We start from the raw sequence: 15,853 nt of genomic DNA on the forward strand, positions 1-15,853 counted from the left end.
GGTTACGGTCAATATGCTAGGGTGAGCAGATCTGGTGGATTGCCATGGACATCCGTGCAACTCTACCCTAACTCCACCCAATGGTTTAGTTTTGCGAAGAGTCATCCTGAAGGTCAGAGATAACAGAGGTCTACTGCAGCAGGTCTCTCTGGCTCCTACTAATCCAATCATCATTATCCATCTTGGGGGTGGAGCTATCATCATTATCCATCTTGGGGGTGGAGCTATCATTATTATTAATCTTAGGGGCAGGGCTTACAACAACAATGCTATTCCTGCAGCCAGTGGTGGAGGATAACATAAAGGTGAACGGTTTTTACCTTCTCTGACCTCCCACCCCCATTACACATAATATATACATGGGAAACGTTGTGTCGCAATTAACGGATGGACGATGACACCAATTTTTCAAAAAATTTAATATTTTTTACAATCTCTTTTCATAGGAAACAAAAAACATAAAATCTTCTTTCTTAAAAAATAAATTAAAAATTTACAAAGAAAACAGAGAGCTCAGTTTATACTGATGGACCGGCTGGAATATGAGCTACTCAGCGATATGTTGTAAGGTTTTCAGTAACATTGAGTACAGTATAGAGTGAGGGTTGGAAATATGAAATGACCTTCAAGGAATACTCCAAGATAACTGGTCCAATGTATTAGGGCTGGCGCAAGGCTTCAGAGGGCGGAGCATGACGCGAGGATCAATGGGGGACCTATAGGTCTTCTCACGCCTACTCTGTGCTCTCTACAAGGAGACACAATACCCCTTCCCACCAGGATCTTTGTTATGCTCCGCCCCCGCTCATGTCTTAACACAATGGATCAGTTTTGCCTGTAGTGTTCCTTTAAGCAACCCTGTAAAATATAGGCACCAGCGTCCATGAATCCCCCATAGTCTATCCTATTACAATACTGATATGAATGTAGGCACAGTTCTGGTACATCTGATACCGTATTATAGACCATCTCCCAGCAAGCTCCTCTCTACCAATAAGAGGCGGCACAGGCCCCTGAAATCCTGGGGAACAATTCCTATTGTCATACGTGTCTTGGAATCTCGGACTCCAAAAAAGGATGCGCATTGTGACGTAGGACCCTGTAACCTACGCGGTGACCTATGAGAGCGTACGGATGTCGGAGGGTTGGGGAGCCGCTGCCAAGAGTGGTTCCCACCCCGGAGGACAAGACGCGACTATGGATCGTATGCGCACCCATACATGTGTATAAGCACCGTGTAATACTACATTAACCCTGCAGTGGCCACTGTGGGGGGTGAGCTCTTTAATGGCGTAACGTCCGCCAAACAGGAACGGTACCCCATATAATTTAGCCGCAGAGTTTGAGGTGGAATCCACATGGAAAAATCCAACCTGGATCCTGATACGTGAACCCAAGCCGAGGCCTCCAGCTTCTCGCTCTCCTGCTGTTGTAAACTACTATTCCTACCATCCTGTTATAGCGACATAGTTGTCAGGGCATGCTGGGGGTTGTAGTTGCACCAGCAGGAGGTCATTGCTCTAGAGAAATATAAAGTTCTATATGAGTTGTAATACCAGCCACAGACAAGGGAGGTGCTATTGGAAAGCACAGCCAGAACCTCCTTTCTAACCTCCCCACATATGTGATAGCGGTGCGGCCTTGTCTGAACTAGTGAACAGATCCGCAGGTAATGGCAGTCATGTCCGAAAAACTAGTGCAAGTAAGAAAAGGGTCGTTGACCAGATTCCAAGTAGAAGCGTTGGTTCGTAGGGGCGGTATCAGAGGTCTTCGGGCCCTTGTGGCCCTTCCATTGTGTAGTACGCTTGCCCCTCTATAAACTAAAGCGATCTAAAAACTTTAGCGCCACCCACAGCAACCCAACTGTCATATTCCAAGAGACTGTTGTACCCCAGCTGACATCTGATTGGCCGTCATACCACGCTTCTTGGATTTCACTACATTTTATCCATGAACCCCAAGAAGATCCCCAAAACAAAAAGCTTATTGGACTGTCAGATGCACAAAATGGATGACGCCACTTTGTGGGCGGGAACAATTTGTGGCCTATCGGTTTCTTACAAACTGGGGAGATCAAAGCCCCTTTTTTTTAAACCCCGCCCCAGAGGAGCCTTTTAAAAGGAACCCTCCACTTTCTGGATATTCTTGAAGGAAAGGTATTTGTGACCTTAAAGGACTATCAGCTCCTATGAGCCTCATAGACTCCAGGTATGGGCAGGGGCACGGTGTCCGGGAGCGGTCAGGTGCCAGTCACTTGCCGTTTGTCTGTAACGCGCCGCTCCCAGTATACAACGGACTACTTGGGCGCAAGTCATATGAAGAGGACCGCTGTATACAACGAGGGTGGGCAGCGGTGAGTGGGACCTCCCTGGACTCAGTGCGCCGGCTCCGATGGGCCTACAACCATGAACCATTTTTCATAGATCATCGCTAAGCAATGCTAGAAAACAATTGGGCCTTCTGATTACTTGTCTACCGACCTAGAGGATAAGTGGCGCCATTGTGTGTAGCTGACAGCGATTGTCTAACGTTCACAGTAATGATCCTGGGTTTTCTAGTTTACAGTACATTGAAGCATATAGGGTTAAAGCACCATCAATGATTCCCTGATCGTAGCCTGCTGCCTACATGCAGTGGGAGCCGCCATTTTGTTTCAAGATGTATCTCTCCATTGAACCCCACGAACCGGACCACCCAGTTCCTTCCTGACCATTATAAATGGAGGTCCATAAGATTCATTTAGGACTCGTAGTGTTGGTTGAAGAAGAAAACAATGGCTGCCTCTCCTGTGGGAAGAAAACAACATGGCTGCCCCTCCAGTGGGTAGCGCTCAGGCATTCTTTACAATGGAGGTCAGGCTTATTTTTATGAGCAGTTGACTCCGTATCTAAAATAATTTAGGTTAAACCTGGTAGAGCCATTTTGGAGCTCAATGAGGTGAGACTATTTGGTGACTGTGCGGCGCTGTATATGTAGCTCTCCGCTATAATGGGTCGCCATGTTTTCACCTTCTTTGTCCTTACAGCCATGATCCAACTTACCAGAAACAGCTGGGATGTGGAGCTGTGGCGCCCAGCCACACGATAACCAACATTTACCCCGGAAGGACTTGTTCAGGATGGGCAAAACATGTCTGCTTACTTCTAGAAACAGCGCCACACCTGTCCTCAGCTGGTGTCTGGTACTTTTAAAGGAGTCCCTTCGCCATTGTTGACCAGCTGGGGTAGGCGATGGATGAGTCTACCCAGTTATGTCCTCTGCCAGAACTTCCGTACGTTGACCAATTCTTATGAATCACTGCTCTAATCCCTGCGAGGTTCTTGGATGGAGACTCCATCATTTACTTCAGCCTCAACCAGGAGGAAGACTCTACCATCACTAATTAGAATGGATGAAGATGAATCTATACCTATAATGGTTGTATGTAAATTAGCTTCCTTCCTTCTGGAGGAGAACTCATTTGCATCCTTTTTTCCCATGAAGCACTGCATGTAAAGTCTCCATCCACCACCTAGATGTCCTCAATAAGAAGCGGCACCCGCCAGGAAATAACCATACAACCTGGCAGGTCAAAACACTAAATGAAGCTTAAAGAGACTTCGTCCCCGAGACTTAACCTTATGAGCTAAGGTAGGTGACCCGCTGAGTCTGGGGATGTTATACTTACCTCCCCCTGTGTGAGCGTTGAGAGCCATAGCTGCGTTGCATTGAGGGTCGCACTAAGTAGTTCACCCATTGTATAATTAGAATTGGCGGACTACTTAGCCATGCTCAATGCACTGCGGGGGCGACTTGCAGCGCAAAAGATGGGGGAGGTAAGAAGAACACTTATATCCCCGGACTCAGCAGGTCACCTACATTTAGCCCATAAGCTAAGCTCATAGGACTAAAAGAAGGTGACAGATTCCTATTAGGGGTTGGCCAAGCTACACTGCCGCTTGGTTCTCACACGGGGTCACATGGTATGGACTCAACCTGTGCCAAGCCTCTTCTGCATCACCAGATAAGGGAATGGCTAATTATTAAAATGAGCGCTAGAACTCCTCCTCCAATGATGGGACGGGCATGGAGAGAAAATCCATACCATGTGACCCGGTGTCGGCACTGGCCAGATGTGTAGGTTCTGACCCTGCAGGTACGGGTAAGGATTCTGCCTCCTATGAAACCTCTTTTAAAGTGACTCTCCAGTTTTGTACAAAATTCTGTCCTGGGACCAGAAGAGTTGAGGGTATATTACCTGCACTCGTTCTACTCTGATGTCCATCCGATCTACCAGTTTTGGTCCCGGTTTTGGCTGTCCAAGATGGCCGCTGCGATTTGGTATCTAGCTAATGTATGTTTTGCACTGCTCTCCGATTGGCCAGTGCTGATCACTCTACCAATGCATTATGGAGGTTGGGTAGTCTGGAAATTATGCCAGCCATCTTGAACTGCCAAAAATGGGACTGGAAACCTCCAAGTTGGACAGCAGAGAAGAACCACTGTCCTCTCTGGTCCCGGGCACACAATATTTTATCAAAATCGGAGGGTCACTTTACGGTTTGGACTAAATTTTGATATTTTTCCAGCAATCTATGGGGGTAAAAAAGTAGTCATTTGACTAAAACTATGTGAAAATTACATGCTCTTAACTCCGTCTCTGCTCCAGTCAGAACTCTGTATGCAGCCCCTCGTTTAAGGTGGTCTTAGGTAATAAAGCCTGCTGACCTACAGGAACTACAAAAAATAGTGGGTTGCCCAGAGTTAAAAAAGTATGGCGGTTATCTTCCAAAAATAGTGCCTCACTGTCCACAGGTTGTGTGAAGTACTGCAGCTCATTCTGTTGAGCAGACCTGTGATACCAGACACGGCCCATGACCATGGGTGGCACTGTTTTTGGAAGACCTTTGCCATGTCTTTCACATCCTCGATAAGGGAATGCTGATTACTCTGTAACCGTGAAGACGGAGAGGAATTATAAAAACTAGAGCGAGGAAGGAAGCTGAGAGATGGCCACAGCAAACAATAAGGTGGCCAAGAGTCTTTACATAAGCCTCCTCTAATATGCCTGTTGCATGATTCCTACATGACGCCAACAGTACGATAAATAGCATTGGTTTCCCAAAAGTCACAGTTGCGGTGAATGAGGATGGCGATATACAGGTTGGCATGTAGCACCGTAAAAGAATTGGGAAAGCGGGACCCTCCTCTGTTCCTGTGTGAGCGAGGGGAGGGCAGGAGAAGCAAAGATACAATTCAGTCTTTAGCCGCTTCTCTGCCGGCATGTTGGGCCTCGGCAAAAGTGGTCGGCCAATGTAGCACTAGAGAGGTAAATAAATACTGTCTCTTCTGCATATATAGACTCTGGTGGGGGGGGGTGGGGTGGAGGCCGGCTCGCTATCGGCTCTCGGATGTCCTTCGTTGCAGGGAGTGGGCGCAGGAGGAACAGCATGCTTGTTTGTAATAGGCGTAGACACAGAGTCGCGCTTGGACCACCACGGCGCAGTTGTGATACCGATCCCGGCAGTTGTCATCTGGATCAGGAAGAACAATGTTAGGTCACAGACAATGTACAAAGTTACAGAGACAACCACATGCTACATGTACATGCCAATTGTATGTGTCTTTGGTCATGCGGTCGTGGGGGGATGTTTTTGTGTTTGGGATAGTCGTTTTCAGATAATATTCTATGGATTTTTTTTAGATTTTGGCCCAAAAGTTTTATTCTGAGTCCCGAAGAACTTCACAATGGGTCATTCCAAGAGGGGCATCCCATCTGCTTGTCTAGAGTCTTCTTTTAAGGTGGTTTCACACGTAGCATTTTGCGTCCAAATGACATATTTTTCTTGGCGAGACGTATGGCTACAACCAGTCGTGGGACCGCGGCTGTCTTCCTATTCAAGTATGCTATTGTTATTTTCCTGCAGGACCCCAGTATTGGGATATAGCGCCGGATGCGGCTTTTTGACTATATCCTGTATAAGCTGTAATATTGGTGTTCATATCCTTGAAATCAAATAACTTGTAGCTCTTGACCAAATAGTAAACTGCACAATATTCTATGACCGACTGCTTTATTAGAGACAGCCACCTAGCTTATTAATGATAGACTCAGAGGTGGAACTTGAAGCTCCTGGCCACCATGGCCACCCTTCTTCAAGGCCCCCATCCTCCATTCACAATACTGGCATCGCCTTATTAGAAAACCTCCATCAGGTCATCTGCTACCTCTGCCCTTCCTATAGCTACGACCCTGCAAGGATGGTACCTTCTAAAAGTGGTGTGATACACTGTAGGAACTGGCCAGAAGAGAACTTGGAGAGGCAGGAAACACACAGATCGGTGTCTCTCCTGCACCTTCCCCTCCAGATCCTTAGTGTTTGCACTGAGTATCTTCTGCATGGGGCATACCAGCATGGTCTGGCCCCTGCCTCCGGTCAGTCTCTTGGCTGTACTCCGGAGAACTTTGAGGTCCATCAAAATACAGAGGCCTCCTTTGTTTTTCCCGTGTGGGGCTGAGAGATGCCGACTGGAGCTCAAGAAGCTCCCCTACTGAGGTGAAGATCTCATTAGACAGACCCCACTAAAGAGAACTTTAGACTTTATGTCAAGTCGAAGGTTTTTGGAAACTTCTGGAACTTCTATATTGGCAAGTCAGAGTTTGGCTGATTTTTTGGAGCTTGTATCATGTGATGTATGCAGTACATGCGTGTACAATGTAGGGTAGATGGTTTGGAAGATCAGTAACCACATAGTTTAGTCCACATTACACTTCAACTACAACCAGGACACACGTGCCACTAAGCTCCACAACTACTGCTAACGCCTACGATGATTAGGATTAATCTGAGCCGCTAGAACGATCAATCTGCTACCATCGACTTTCTGGTATGGCAAAGCGTTTACTGTTTATTAACCTCTGAGCTGCTGGAGAGGTCCGCCATGTAATGTCAGGTCAAGGCTGGACGGTTTCCTCTCTCTCCTCACCTAGTACAGAGGAACAGGGCTGTGGATTACACGCTTTCTTCTCCTCGGGCTTGGAGTCCAGGTCACACTGTTGGCTGTAAGTCTTGTCAGGTGCCAGGCACCGCACCTCTCTTACCTGGACGCCACCTTCACAAGACTGTGAGCACTAAGGGGGACGGAGACAATGATCAAGAATGAGGTGAAGTGTCAGAACTAGATCTAGCCTATGGCTGTGTTGATGCATGCCACTCACGGTGCTCCAAGGCGTTGTGAACCAGCGTGACCCACAGGGTCCGGCGTTGCATGACTGTAGGCTTGGTGGCTTCTCAAGGTGGGCACACTCCGATGCATCAGTCACGTTGAAGTCAGAGCCCATTTTGGTGACACAGATCACATCACGTCTCTGCGAACCTTCATCACAATCTGTAGAACACTGTAGAAGTAGAGAAGGAATAAGACTCCACGGGTCCAATTCACCTTATGTTTCTGCATTAAAGGGGTTTTCCGGGACTCAAATATCGGTGGGGGGCCATCGCTTGGGAACCCAATGGGTCAATTGCCTGAAGAGCCAATGGTACTCGGGCGAGCGCCACGGGATCTTCATCACATACCATGCACAGTGCCATACATTTCATAGCAGGGGTGCCTGGTATAGAAACTCAATCTCATTCAATGCATTGAGTTGCTCTCGGGCCATGCACTAATCCGAGTGCCACAAGCTCTTTTGTTGGCTGACCCCCCACCAGCCGGATACTGATGACTTCGCCTGAGGGTAGGGCATCGATATTAAAGTCCAGAAAAACCTCCTTATCAACAGACATTGGGCGATATACCTCAGACCAAGGTCCTGTGTACCACTTGATTGTCCGCTCGCAGGGTCCACTGTTACATACTCGCATGTCAGAAGGTTTATTGCCTGGGCAGCCATCTTGGGACTCATCCATGGGAGAACTGGAGAGACAGAAGACCGAGCGGCGCTGGATCCCTGGTCCGCATTCTGAAGAGCACTGTAAAGCATGACACACAAGATGAAGTATGGCAGCTAACACACACTATAGGGCTTAGAAGGAGGAGCTGTTCCAGGAACAGCACCCCTCTGGTCTGTGGCCTGTGTCTGGTAATGCAGATAATCTCCACTCAAGTGAATGCTGCAGTACCAGACACAGCCAAGAGGGGTGTTCTTTCTGGAACAAGAGGGGATACTTTTTAACTCCTTCGGGACATAGCTTGTTTTGGCCCATTAACCCTTTCCAATCCAATTTGTATCCTGCTTTTCCTAGGGGGCTTACTCTTTCTCTGCTGTTATACAACAGCGCTATCTGCTGGCTAAAGCAAGTACTGCATGAGGTGACACGTTGGATAGGCTTCGACAGCAGAGAGGCTGGCAATATACAGTAAGAGAGCCCCAACGGACGTCTTTCAACATCGGAGCTGTACAGCCTTAAATCATAATGTCTTCAGAGGTCAGACAGTGGATTGGAAAGGGTTAAAGGGGTATTTTCATTTTGGCCTGTATTGCATTTGCACAGGATATGCCCTTAAAGTCTAATAGGTGCAGGTTCCACTTTTCTGATCCACACCAAGTTGTGGCCCCCACTGCCATGACCTGGCCGTATGCAGTGGTCGGGCAGGGCCAGAATGTGCAGAAACGGCTAAAAGGGCTTTGCTAGATTGTCTCTGTAACTCCCATAGAAGTCAATGGGGGTCATGAAAACGCTGCAGCATAGGGAGCTTCAATTTACCATAACTCAGGAGGTGCAGAAAAATGCTGTTTGTGTGACTCCCCTTGACTTATATGGGAATGACGGAAACAGTTCAGCCCAGCCATGCTCGGCTGTCCGCCAGCCACCTTGTGTGCAGCAGTGTTTCCAATATGGCCGTATTTGGCAGACATGGAGCACCCCTTTAAGGATGGAGCATTACTTTTTTTTGTATTTTTTTCATGGTCTCATTCTAAGAGCCACAGCTTTTTTTACATTTTCCATCAGAGCAGCCGTGGAAGGACTTTGTAGGACAACTTAAATTATTCGCAGGTACATAAAAGTCCTCGATTGGCTTTTATACAGTTTTTAGGGGTTAATAGGGAAAAAAAACTGAAATGCAGTCCTTGCTTTAGGAGTTGTTATTGCTGCACTCACTGACTATGGTCAATTCTATAATACACTGCAATACTTACACTGCAATACTCCAGTATTTCAGTGTCTAATCTCATGTAAGTGTTATTAGTCCTGTGTTCACCTATTAGGCTCATATACAAGGCAGATACAGATGCCTTAGTTAGGCCCCGGCTGCCATCGCAACCCATTGGTGTCCCATAGCGCCTTCCCCTCTGTCAGTAAGGTGTTTCCCTAGAGGGTCATGATGTTGCTATGCTAGTGGACAGTGAAATACACCATATTGTGGCTTAGCAGGACCAAGCTCAAAGGGAGCTTGCTGATTGGCTGAGGCTGTTACATAAAAGGCCCATTTCTGCGGAATTGGAGGTCCTGCCAATATGTTGTCACATTAGGCTTACAGTATTACTCTAATCCCAGGGTTCAGCTGGTGGTGGCTCGTACCAAGTTATTCCAGAGGGATAAGTTAGATTGGTTTCTTTTTGTAATGCTACTATTCATCTGCATTCTTTCATTCTGTTGTATACCTCCTTCTGCTGCATCGTACCCTGACTCCATATTGCAGCACCATCTCCCATGATGTAAATGCTTAGATGCCATGGTTGACTGCAGTATCTAAGGGGTTAGACAACTAAGATCAGCGTTATCTTCAGGGTGTCGGCTGTAACACTGCGGATGGTAAGCCCTTTGTCAGAGTGATCTAGCCATCATGAGTCCCACTATCTTGTTTATATACTAATGCATACATTAATGATGCACAACAATCTCATCATGTATTTACAGCCCCGCCCACGAGGAGTAACTCGAAGCTCCTGGGTCCAGAAACAGATTCCATAACAGGGCCCCATGTGTCACTTATAGAAGGGGCACTCTTCAATGGCAGAGAGGCCTCTGGGGTGACCCAGGCACCAGCTGCACCCTCCATACCCCATATTGGCACATCTCAGGACGTCACAAGATAACACATTGTTTAGGGTCCTGTTCTTACAAATACCTTGTTTGGGTACACTGCATCTCCACTGGCAATTAATACGGTCATTGTCAAAAACAATCCCTGCCCTGGAAGGACTTCTCGGAACTGATTGTAACATTGATATAAGTAAGAGATCACACTATCAGAGCAAAAGGATCATTTATTGTGGAGAACTGACACTTGTAGGGAGGCTCTAGTACCCCGTTGTACCGCCTCTAGCTTGGATACATGATGTGATACAGGCAGGCATGGAGGCTCTAGTACCCCGTTGTACCGCCTCTAGCTTGGATACAGGATGTGATACGGGCAGGCATGGAGGCTCTAGTACCCTGTTGTACCACCTCTAGCTTGGATACATGATGTGATACAGGTGGGCATGGAGGCTCTAGTACCCCGTTGTACCGCCTCTAGCTTGGATACAGGATGTGATACGGGCAGGCATGGAGGCTCTAGTACCCTGTTGTACCACCTCTAGCTTGGATACATGATGTGATACAGGTGGGCATGGAGGCTCTAGTACGCTGTTGTACTGCCTCTAGCTTGGATACAAGATGTGATACGGGTGGGCATGGAGACATACAGGCTCCATATGTTATTCTACAGCATATCGCTCCACATTTTCTGTAACGGAGCCTCTAGATCATGTAATCTCGTAGGCTGTTGAAGCTGGCGTTCCAGATGGTTCCACATGTGCTCTATTGGTGGTAAATCTGGTGACCGGGCAGGTCATAGTGTGACAATGTTGTGGGGGCTCCTGTGACCCCCTTGTGTGTGCGGCTGAGCATTATCCTGCTGGAAGCCTCCATGAGAAGAACACATGTGGCTGCAGGATGTCCTGAACATATCGCTGAGCTGTCATTGTCCCTCATACCACTACTAGGGGGGACCGACTGTTGTATACGATGGCCCCCCAGACCATCACACCAGCAGGGGGCAGTGTGCCGCTCCACAGCAAAGGCAGCATTGAGTTGCTCACTCCTAGGTCTCCAGACACGAACACGGCCGCCGTCAGCACCCAAACTAAACCTGGATTCATCACCAATAACAACCCGGTCCCACTCTGCAGCGTCCAGTTTCGTTGTTCACGACATCACTGCAAACGGGCAACAGTGGGTGGTTGTCAAAGGTAGTACACGTAATGGGGGCCGTGAGACCAAATTTCTTTCAGCCAAGCACCTGGAAATGATTTTGACAGACACAGAGGTGTAATGATTGGGCCCCCTGTCTCTGGCTGGCAAACAATGAAACTGTTAGAGCTGCTGGTGCTTGTCAGATGATCAGACTCTCCTCTCTACTGGTGGTCTGTCGGGGGTCCTGAGCCCGGTCACATTGTGTACCCTCACACATTCAGTGGTCACAACACCTCCTAACAGTCTGGTCAGATGCTCCTCTCTACTGGTGGTCTGTAGGGAGCGTCCTGAACCCAGTCACCTTGTGTGCCCCCATCCATTGGTCTAAACACCCTCTAACAGTCTGGTCAGACGCTCCTCTCTACTGGTGGTCTGTAGGGGGTCATTAGGCCGGTCACCTTGTGTGTCCTCACACATTCAGTGGTCCCAACACCTCCTAACAGTCTGGTCAGACGCTCCTCTCTACTGGTGGTCTGAAGGGGGGTCCTGAGCCCGGTCACCTTGTGCTCCCCCATCCACTGGTCCCAACACCTCCTAACAGTCTGGTCAGACGCTCCTCTCTACTGGTGATCTGTGGGGGGGTCCTGAGCCCGGTCACCTTGTGTGCCCTCATCCACAGGTCCCAACACCTCCTAACAGTCTGGTCAGACGCTCCTCTCTACTGGTGGTCTGTAGGGGGGTCTTGAGTCCAGTCACCTTGTGTGTCCTCACACATCCATTGGTCCAACACCCCCTAACAGTCTGGTCAGAATGGCCGGTGGGAACAATTCATCGATACGTCCATCCAGCTTCTGACACCCCAATAATATTCCCCTCTTAGACTCTGGTAACGGGGTGAAATCTCTTCTCTGCGTTGTAGAGGCGTCTAGTGGTCAACAAGCTCTACACAAGCAGAAGAAGAGGTCACTGCACACAAGGAGCCTCCGAGAGCCTTTTATATGCCAAGGGGGGGAACCACTTTTAGAGCCTCCAGTGACCGTCCATCTAATCACCACAACTCTCATCATCTACATATCTGCCTGAGATGGAACTGTAGGACGGGTTTTGCAGAAAAAGAGCAATTCCTTCTAAGGACCCGATTTTGTTTTTGATAAAGAATGTATTCCACACCAAAAGTCTGCCTGAACCTTAGTAGCTTATAAGCAAAGGAATATGTGGTGTTCTATATGGGTTGTACATTGATATATCGCTTTTACATGAGTTCAGCCAAGCTTAGAGGTATTAGACGCAGACTTACCGTAGAGCTCCACTCATTGTGGAACCAGCTTCGAACGCAAGGTCCCATATCGCAGACCTCATTGGTCCTGGGACGGAGGCGGTTGCTGCATTCTCCCTCACCGACCACATCCCCTTGGTTACTGACACATCTGACGTAACGGGTCCTTTGGCCAAGGCCACACATGACTGAACACTGTGGATACAATGCAATAGAACTTAAGAATTGGATCATTTTGAGGAATATGAAGACCAAATGTGACATGTGATCTAATGAATCCTATTTACTATCAATTATAAATAACGGCAACACCTTCCACCATCTATCATAGGGTTCTTCAGTCATTCTTTACCGTAGTCCAGTTGCTTTGGATCTCCCAGTGGCTACAGATTCGGAGTTGACACGTCTGGGTGACATTCGGCTTCACCAAGTGACCGCACCTCTGTGGATGGACCATAGTGGTCCGGTTGGCATACATCTGCCGACACAGGACTTGCCGATGCTGTATTCCATTGCCGCACGTCCTACTGCAGACCGACCAGTCTCCCATGTCCCAGCTGAGGAGAAGCGAAGAATAAGAAGTTACGTTCTCAGATGTAGGTAAAGAATCTTGTTGTGTCTACAGGGGTTGTGAGGCATCAGAAAAAAGGTTCTTGAAGGCTTGTCAATAGGGATAAGATCCGTTGTTCTCCCAGTTCTCAGCTTTCTGTTCTTGTATAAACATTTTATAACAAAACCACCAAATTGGACTCTAGATGTGTTCCTAGAACTGGCTACCGGTGTACAATGCATTTTCCATTGTGACTCAGACAGTTCAGCGGCTTCCCAGTTGAAGTGGGCCAAGTCAGTGTTTCGATTGATGCTGTCTGGCACGCGGAGTTCTTCATTGGAACAGAATCTTGGATGACTTTTATGAATATTGAAGTTGAGTGAAAATGGCTGTGAAATGTATCCTAAGAAACTGATATATAGAGCTCCTTGGTTTTAAGGGTTGGAAAATTGGGATCAGGCCAAGCCTCAAAACCATTCCTCATCCACACAGCCAAGCCATACCAATTTCTGATGGACCTTTCATGCTCTTTTTTGGCCCATTTCTACGAAAACTGATGCAGTTGGCAGGTAGCATCATTTCATGTGCTTAAACAATGGAATGGATTCAGTTTAATCTCATCTCCATGAGCTAAGTAAAAGTAGGACAAAGTAAGTCTAACTGTGAGGAACGTTGGACAATAGGGACAGAAAAAAGTTCAAACTTTGACATGACGTTTTAAATTCCCCAACAGCGCCATCACAGGAGAAATTATCTATAACGTGATGGCCATTGAAACCAGTGGGGCGTTCATCAAATGCTGGGTCCTCCGGGGAACGAATGCTCTTTGTTAATGTTCTCCCTGTGCCTAATGGATGAGAGTCCTGAATGGGGATCCTCCTCTTATGCCCCTTAACCCTTTGCAATCCAATTTTGGATTTAGGGTTTCCTAGGGGGTTTTCTCTTTCTGCCATTATACAATGGTGCCATCTGCTGGCTAGAGCCAGTACTGCAGTATTCGATATGCTGGAGAGGCATAATTTACAGCAAGAATACCCTGCCGGACGTCTTCCGACATCAGAAGCTGTACAGTGGATTGAAAAGGGTTAAATGCCCTGGTATTGTACTAAAAGACAATGGCTTTAAGTGAAGAAAAAGCTTTTCCCCCATGGCCCAATAATCCTGTTTGAGCATTTGCCAGTCAGTGGGCCATAAAAGGGACTTCCTGGACATTGGGACAACTATCTAAAGTAGACAAGCTATGGTTAGAGGTGCTGTCAGTCTTGGCCAAGCCTTTGTGGGTCGTTGCTGTAACATTAAGTAGTGTCAACATTCCCATTCCTACTACCTTATATGACCAATGTATGGCTCTGTCGCTTGGGTCAGTTTGCTTGGGGATGGGCTGATGATCATCCTATATCCTCCCATTTAAAATGTATCTACAGCCTTAATGGGGCCATGCCAACATACACAACCCCTCTCAGAATGCGGGGCCCAGGATGACCAGCTTATTGTTCGGGTCCCTCACTTGGCACCCCCAACAAAAACATGATATTGACCAGGAAAAATTGTAGTATTACAGGATGGCCAATCACATGGATGGAAGGAAGCCGTGATAGGCTATGTTCACAACTGCGCGGGAGCCTTCATTGCAGATCCAGCACAACAACCCGAAAAATTTGTGAGAATTCCAGGCAACATACCGGAAGCTGGACGGAGCCCATTATGGTCAACGGGGGCCATCCGGCACCAGCCTATTCCGGATCTGGCCCATCCGTTTTTCTGTTTAGCTCCTAGGATGGAGCAGAACAACGCAAAAAGGGAACACTGATGTGAACCCAGTTTTACAGAGTGGCTCTATAGAGGGTGGTCCTAAGCAGGAAGCCCCTCTCTATGCCTTGCTAGGGCAGATGAACAGGTGATGCCATCTTGGCACAACCACTTTCATGATGTCTAATTGCCCATCACATATGACCAGGTGAATGTTTATAGCTCACTGCCCATGAGTAACGGGTACTGGGAGGCTCAGAAATTAATATCAAGGGTGAATAAACGTACAAGGCGGGGCAGGGCTGGGTGTTACAGGCCTCCTCCTGGGGGAACGGCTTGGTCGATGAGTCACATTCCTCCTCATCAACCTCATCCAAGGAACTTCTGGAGACACACTGGTAGATGGGATACCAGAACCCTGAGAAAAGGAGAAGGGAGTTACACTGGTGCCACCGAGACCCCCAAAAGACCGGAAAATCACCCTACATAATGTAAGTACCGCTCACCTTTCCCACAGGTGATAGAGCAGGGTGTACTTCCAACACGTCTCCAGAAATACTGCGGCTGCTCTGGCCAATAGTGAACAGGTGGAGCCGAAAGAGGAGGGATTCGAATATTACGCTGCAACGTGCCGGCCGGCCGTGGTGGAGGTGGTGGTGGTGGCCTTACTTGAGGTGGTGGGACCCGGTGTCGTTCCTCCACGGGGTGATTTCGTACGTTAGTCTGTGGCAGGGAATCGCTAGATGGCATTAACCTCAGTGATCCTACAGAAAGAATAGAAGTCAAGTCAACTGATCAAGTACCACGAAATATGGAGCTCAGTGTCGCTCAATATGGCTTATTAGTGGCCGCCCAGTTTGGGTGTCGCTCAATATGGCTTATTAGTGGCCGCCCAGTTTGGGTGTCGCTCAATATGGCTACCATTATTAGTGGCCGCCCAGTTTGGGTGTCAATCAACATGGCTACCATTATGGGTGGCCGCCCAGTATGGGTGTCAATCAATATGGCTACCATTATGAGTGGCCGCCCAGTTTGGGTGTCAATCAATATGGCTACCATTATGAGTGGCCGCCCAGTTTGGGTGTCAATCAATATGGCTACCATTATGAGTGGCCGCCCAGTTTGGGTGTCAATCAATATGGCTACCATTATGAGTGGCCGCCCAGTTTGGGTGTC

At 47.9% G+C, this 15,853-nt stretch overlaps 1 protein-coding gene across 2 annotated transcripts in view; it reads right to left on the minus strand.

Annotated features, from left to right (window-relative positions):
• Nucleotides 1-400: 400 nt before the first annotated feature.
• Nucleotides 401-15,853, minus strand: part of ADAMTSL4 (ADAMTS like 4) — a 199,407-nt gene continuing 183,954 nt past the window's right edge. Inside the window, exons 10-17 of one of the 2 annotated variants that reach the window (XM_066609238.1) lie at nucleotides 15,184-15,441; nucleotides 14,966-15,095; nucleotides 12,731-12,935; nucleotides 12,400-12,573; nucleotides 7,779-7,952; nucleotides 7,199-7,378; nucleotides 6,967-7,111; nucleotides 401-5,513 (exon numbers count right to left, since the gene is read on the minus strand). In XM_066609238.1, coding sequence (XP_066465335.1) covers nucleotides 5,377-5,513; nucleotides 6,967-7,111; nucleotides 7,199-7,378; nucleotides 7,779-7,952; nucleotides 12,400-12,573; nucleotides 12,731-12,935; nucleotides 14,966-15,095; nucleotides 15,184-15,441 — 1,403 coding nt within the window. In that variant the 3' untranslated portion in view covers nucleotides 401-5,376. Of the gene's footprint in view, nucleotides 5,514-6,896; nucleotides 7,112-7,198; nucleotides 7,379-7,778; nucleotides 7,953-12,399; nucleotides 12,574-12,730; nucleotides 12,936-14,965; nucleotides 15,096-15,183; nucleotides 15,442-15,853 lie in introns of both variants that reach the window. The other variant, XM_066609239.1, reaches the window with a different exon arrangement.

The sequence above is a fragment of the Eleutherodactylus coqui genome, chromosome 6 (assembly GCF_035609145.1).
Source record: "Eleutherodactylus coqui strain aEleCoq1 chromosome 6, aEleCoq1.hap1, whole genome shotgun sequence".
Lineage (NCBI taxonomy): Eukaryota > Metazoa > Chordata > Amphibia > Anura > Eleutherodactylidae > Eleutherodactylus > Eleutherodactylus coqui.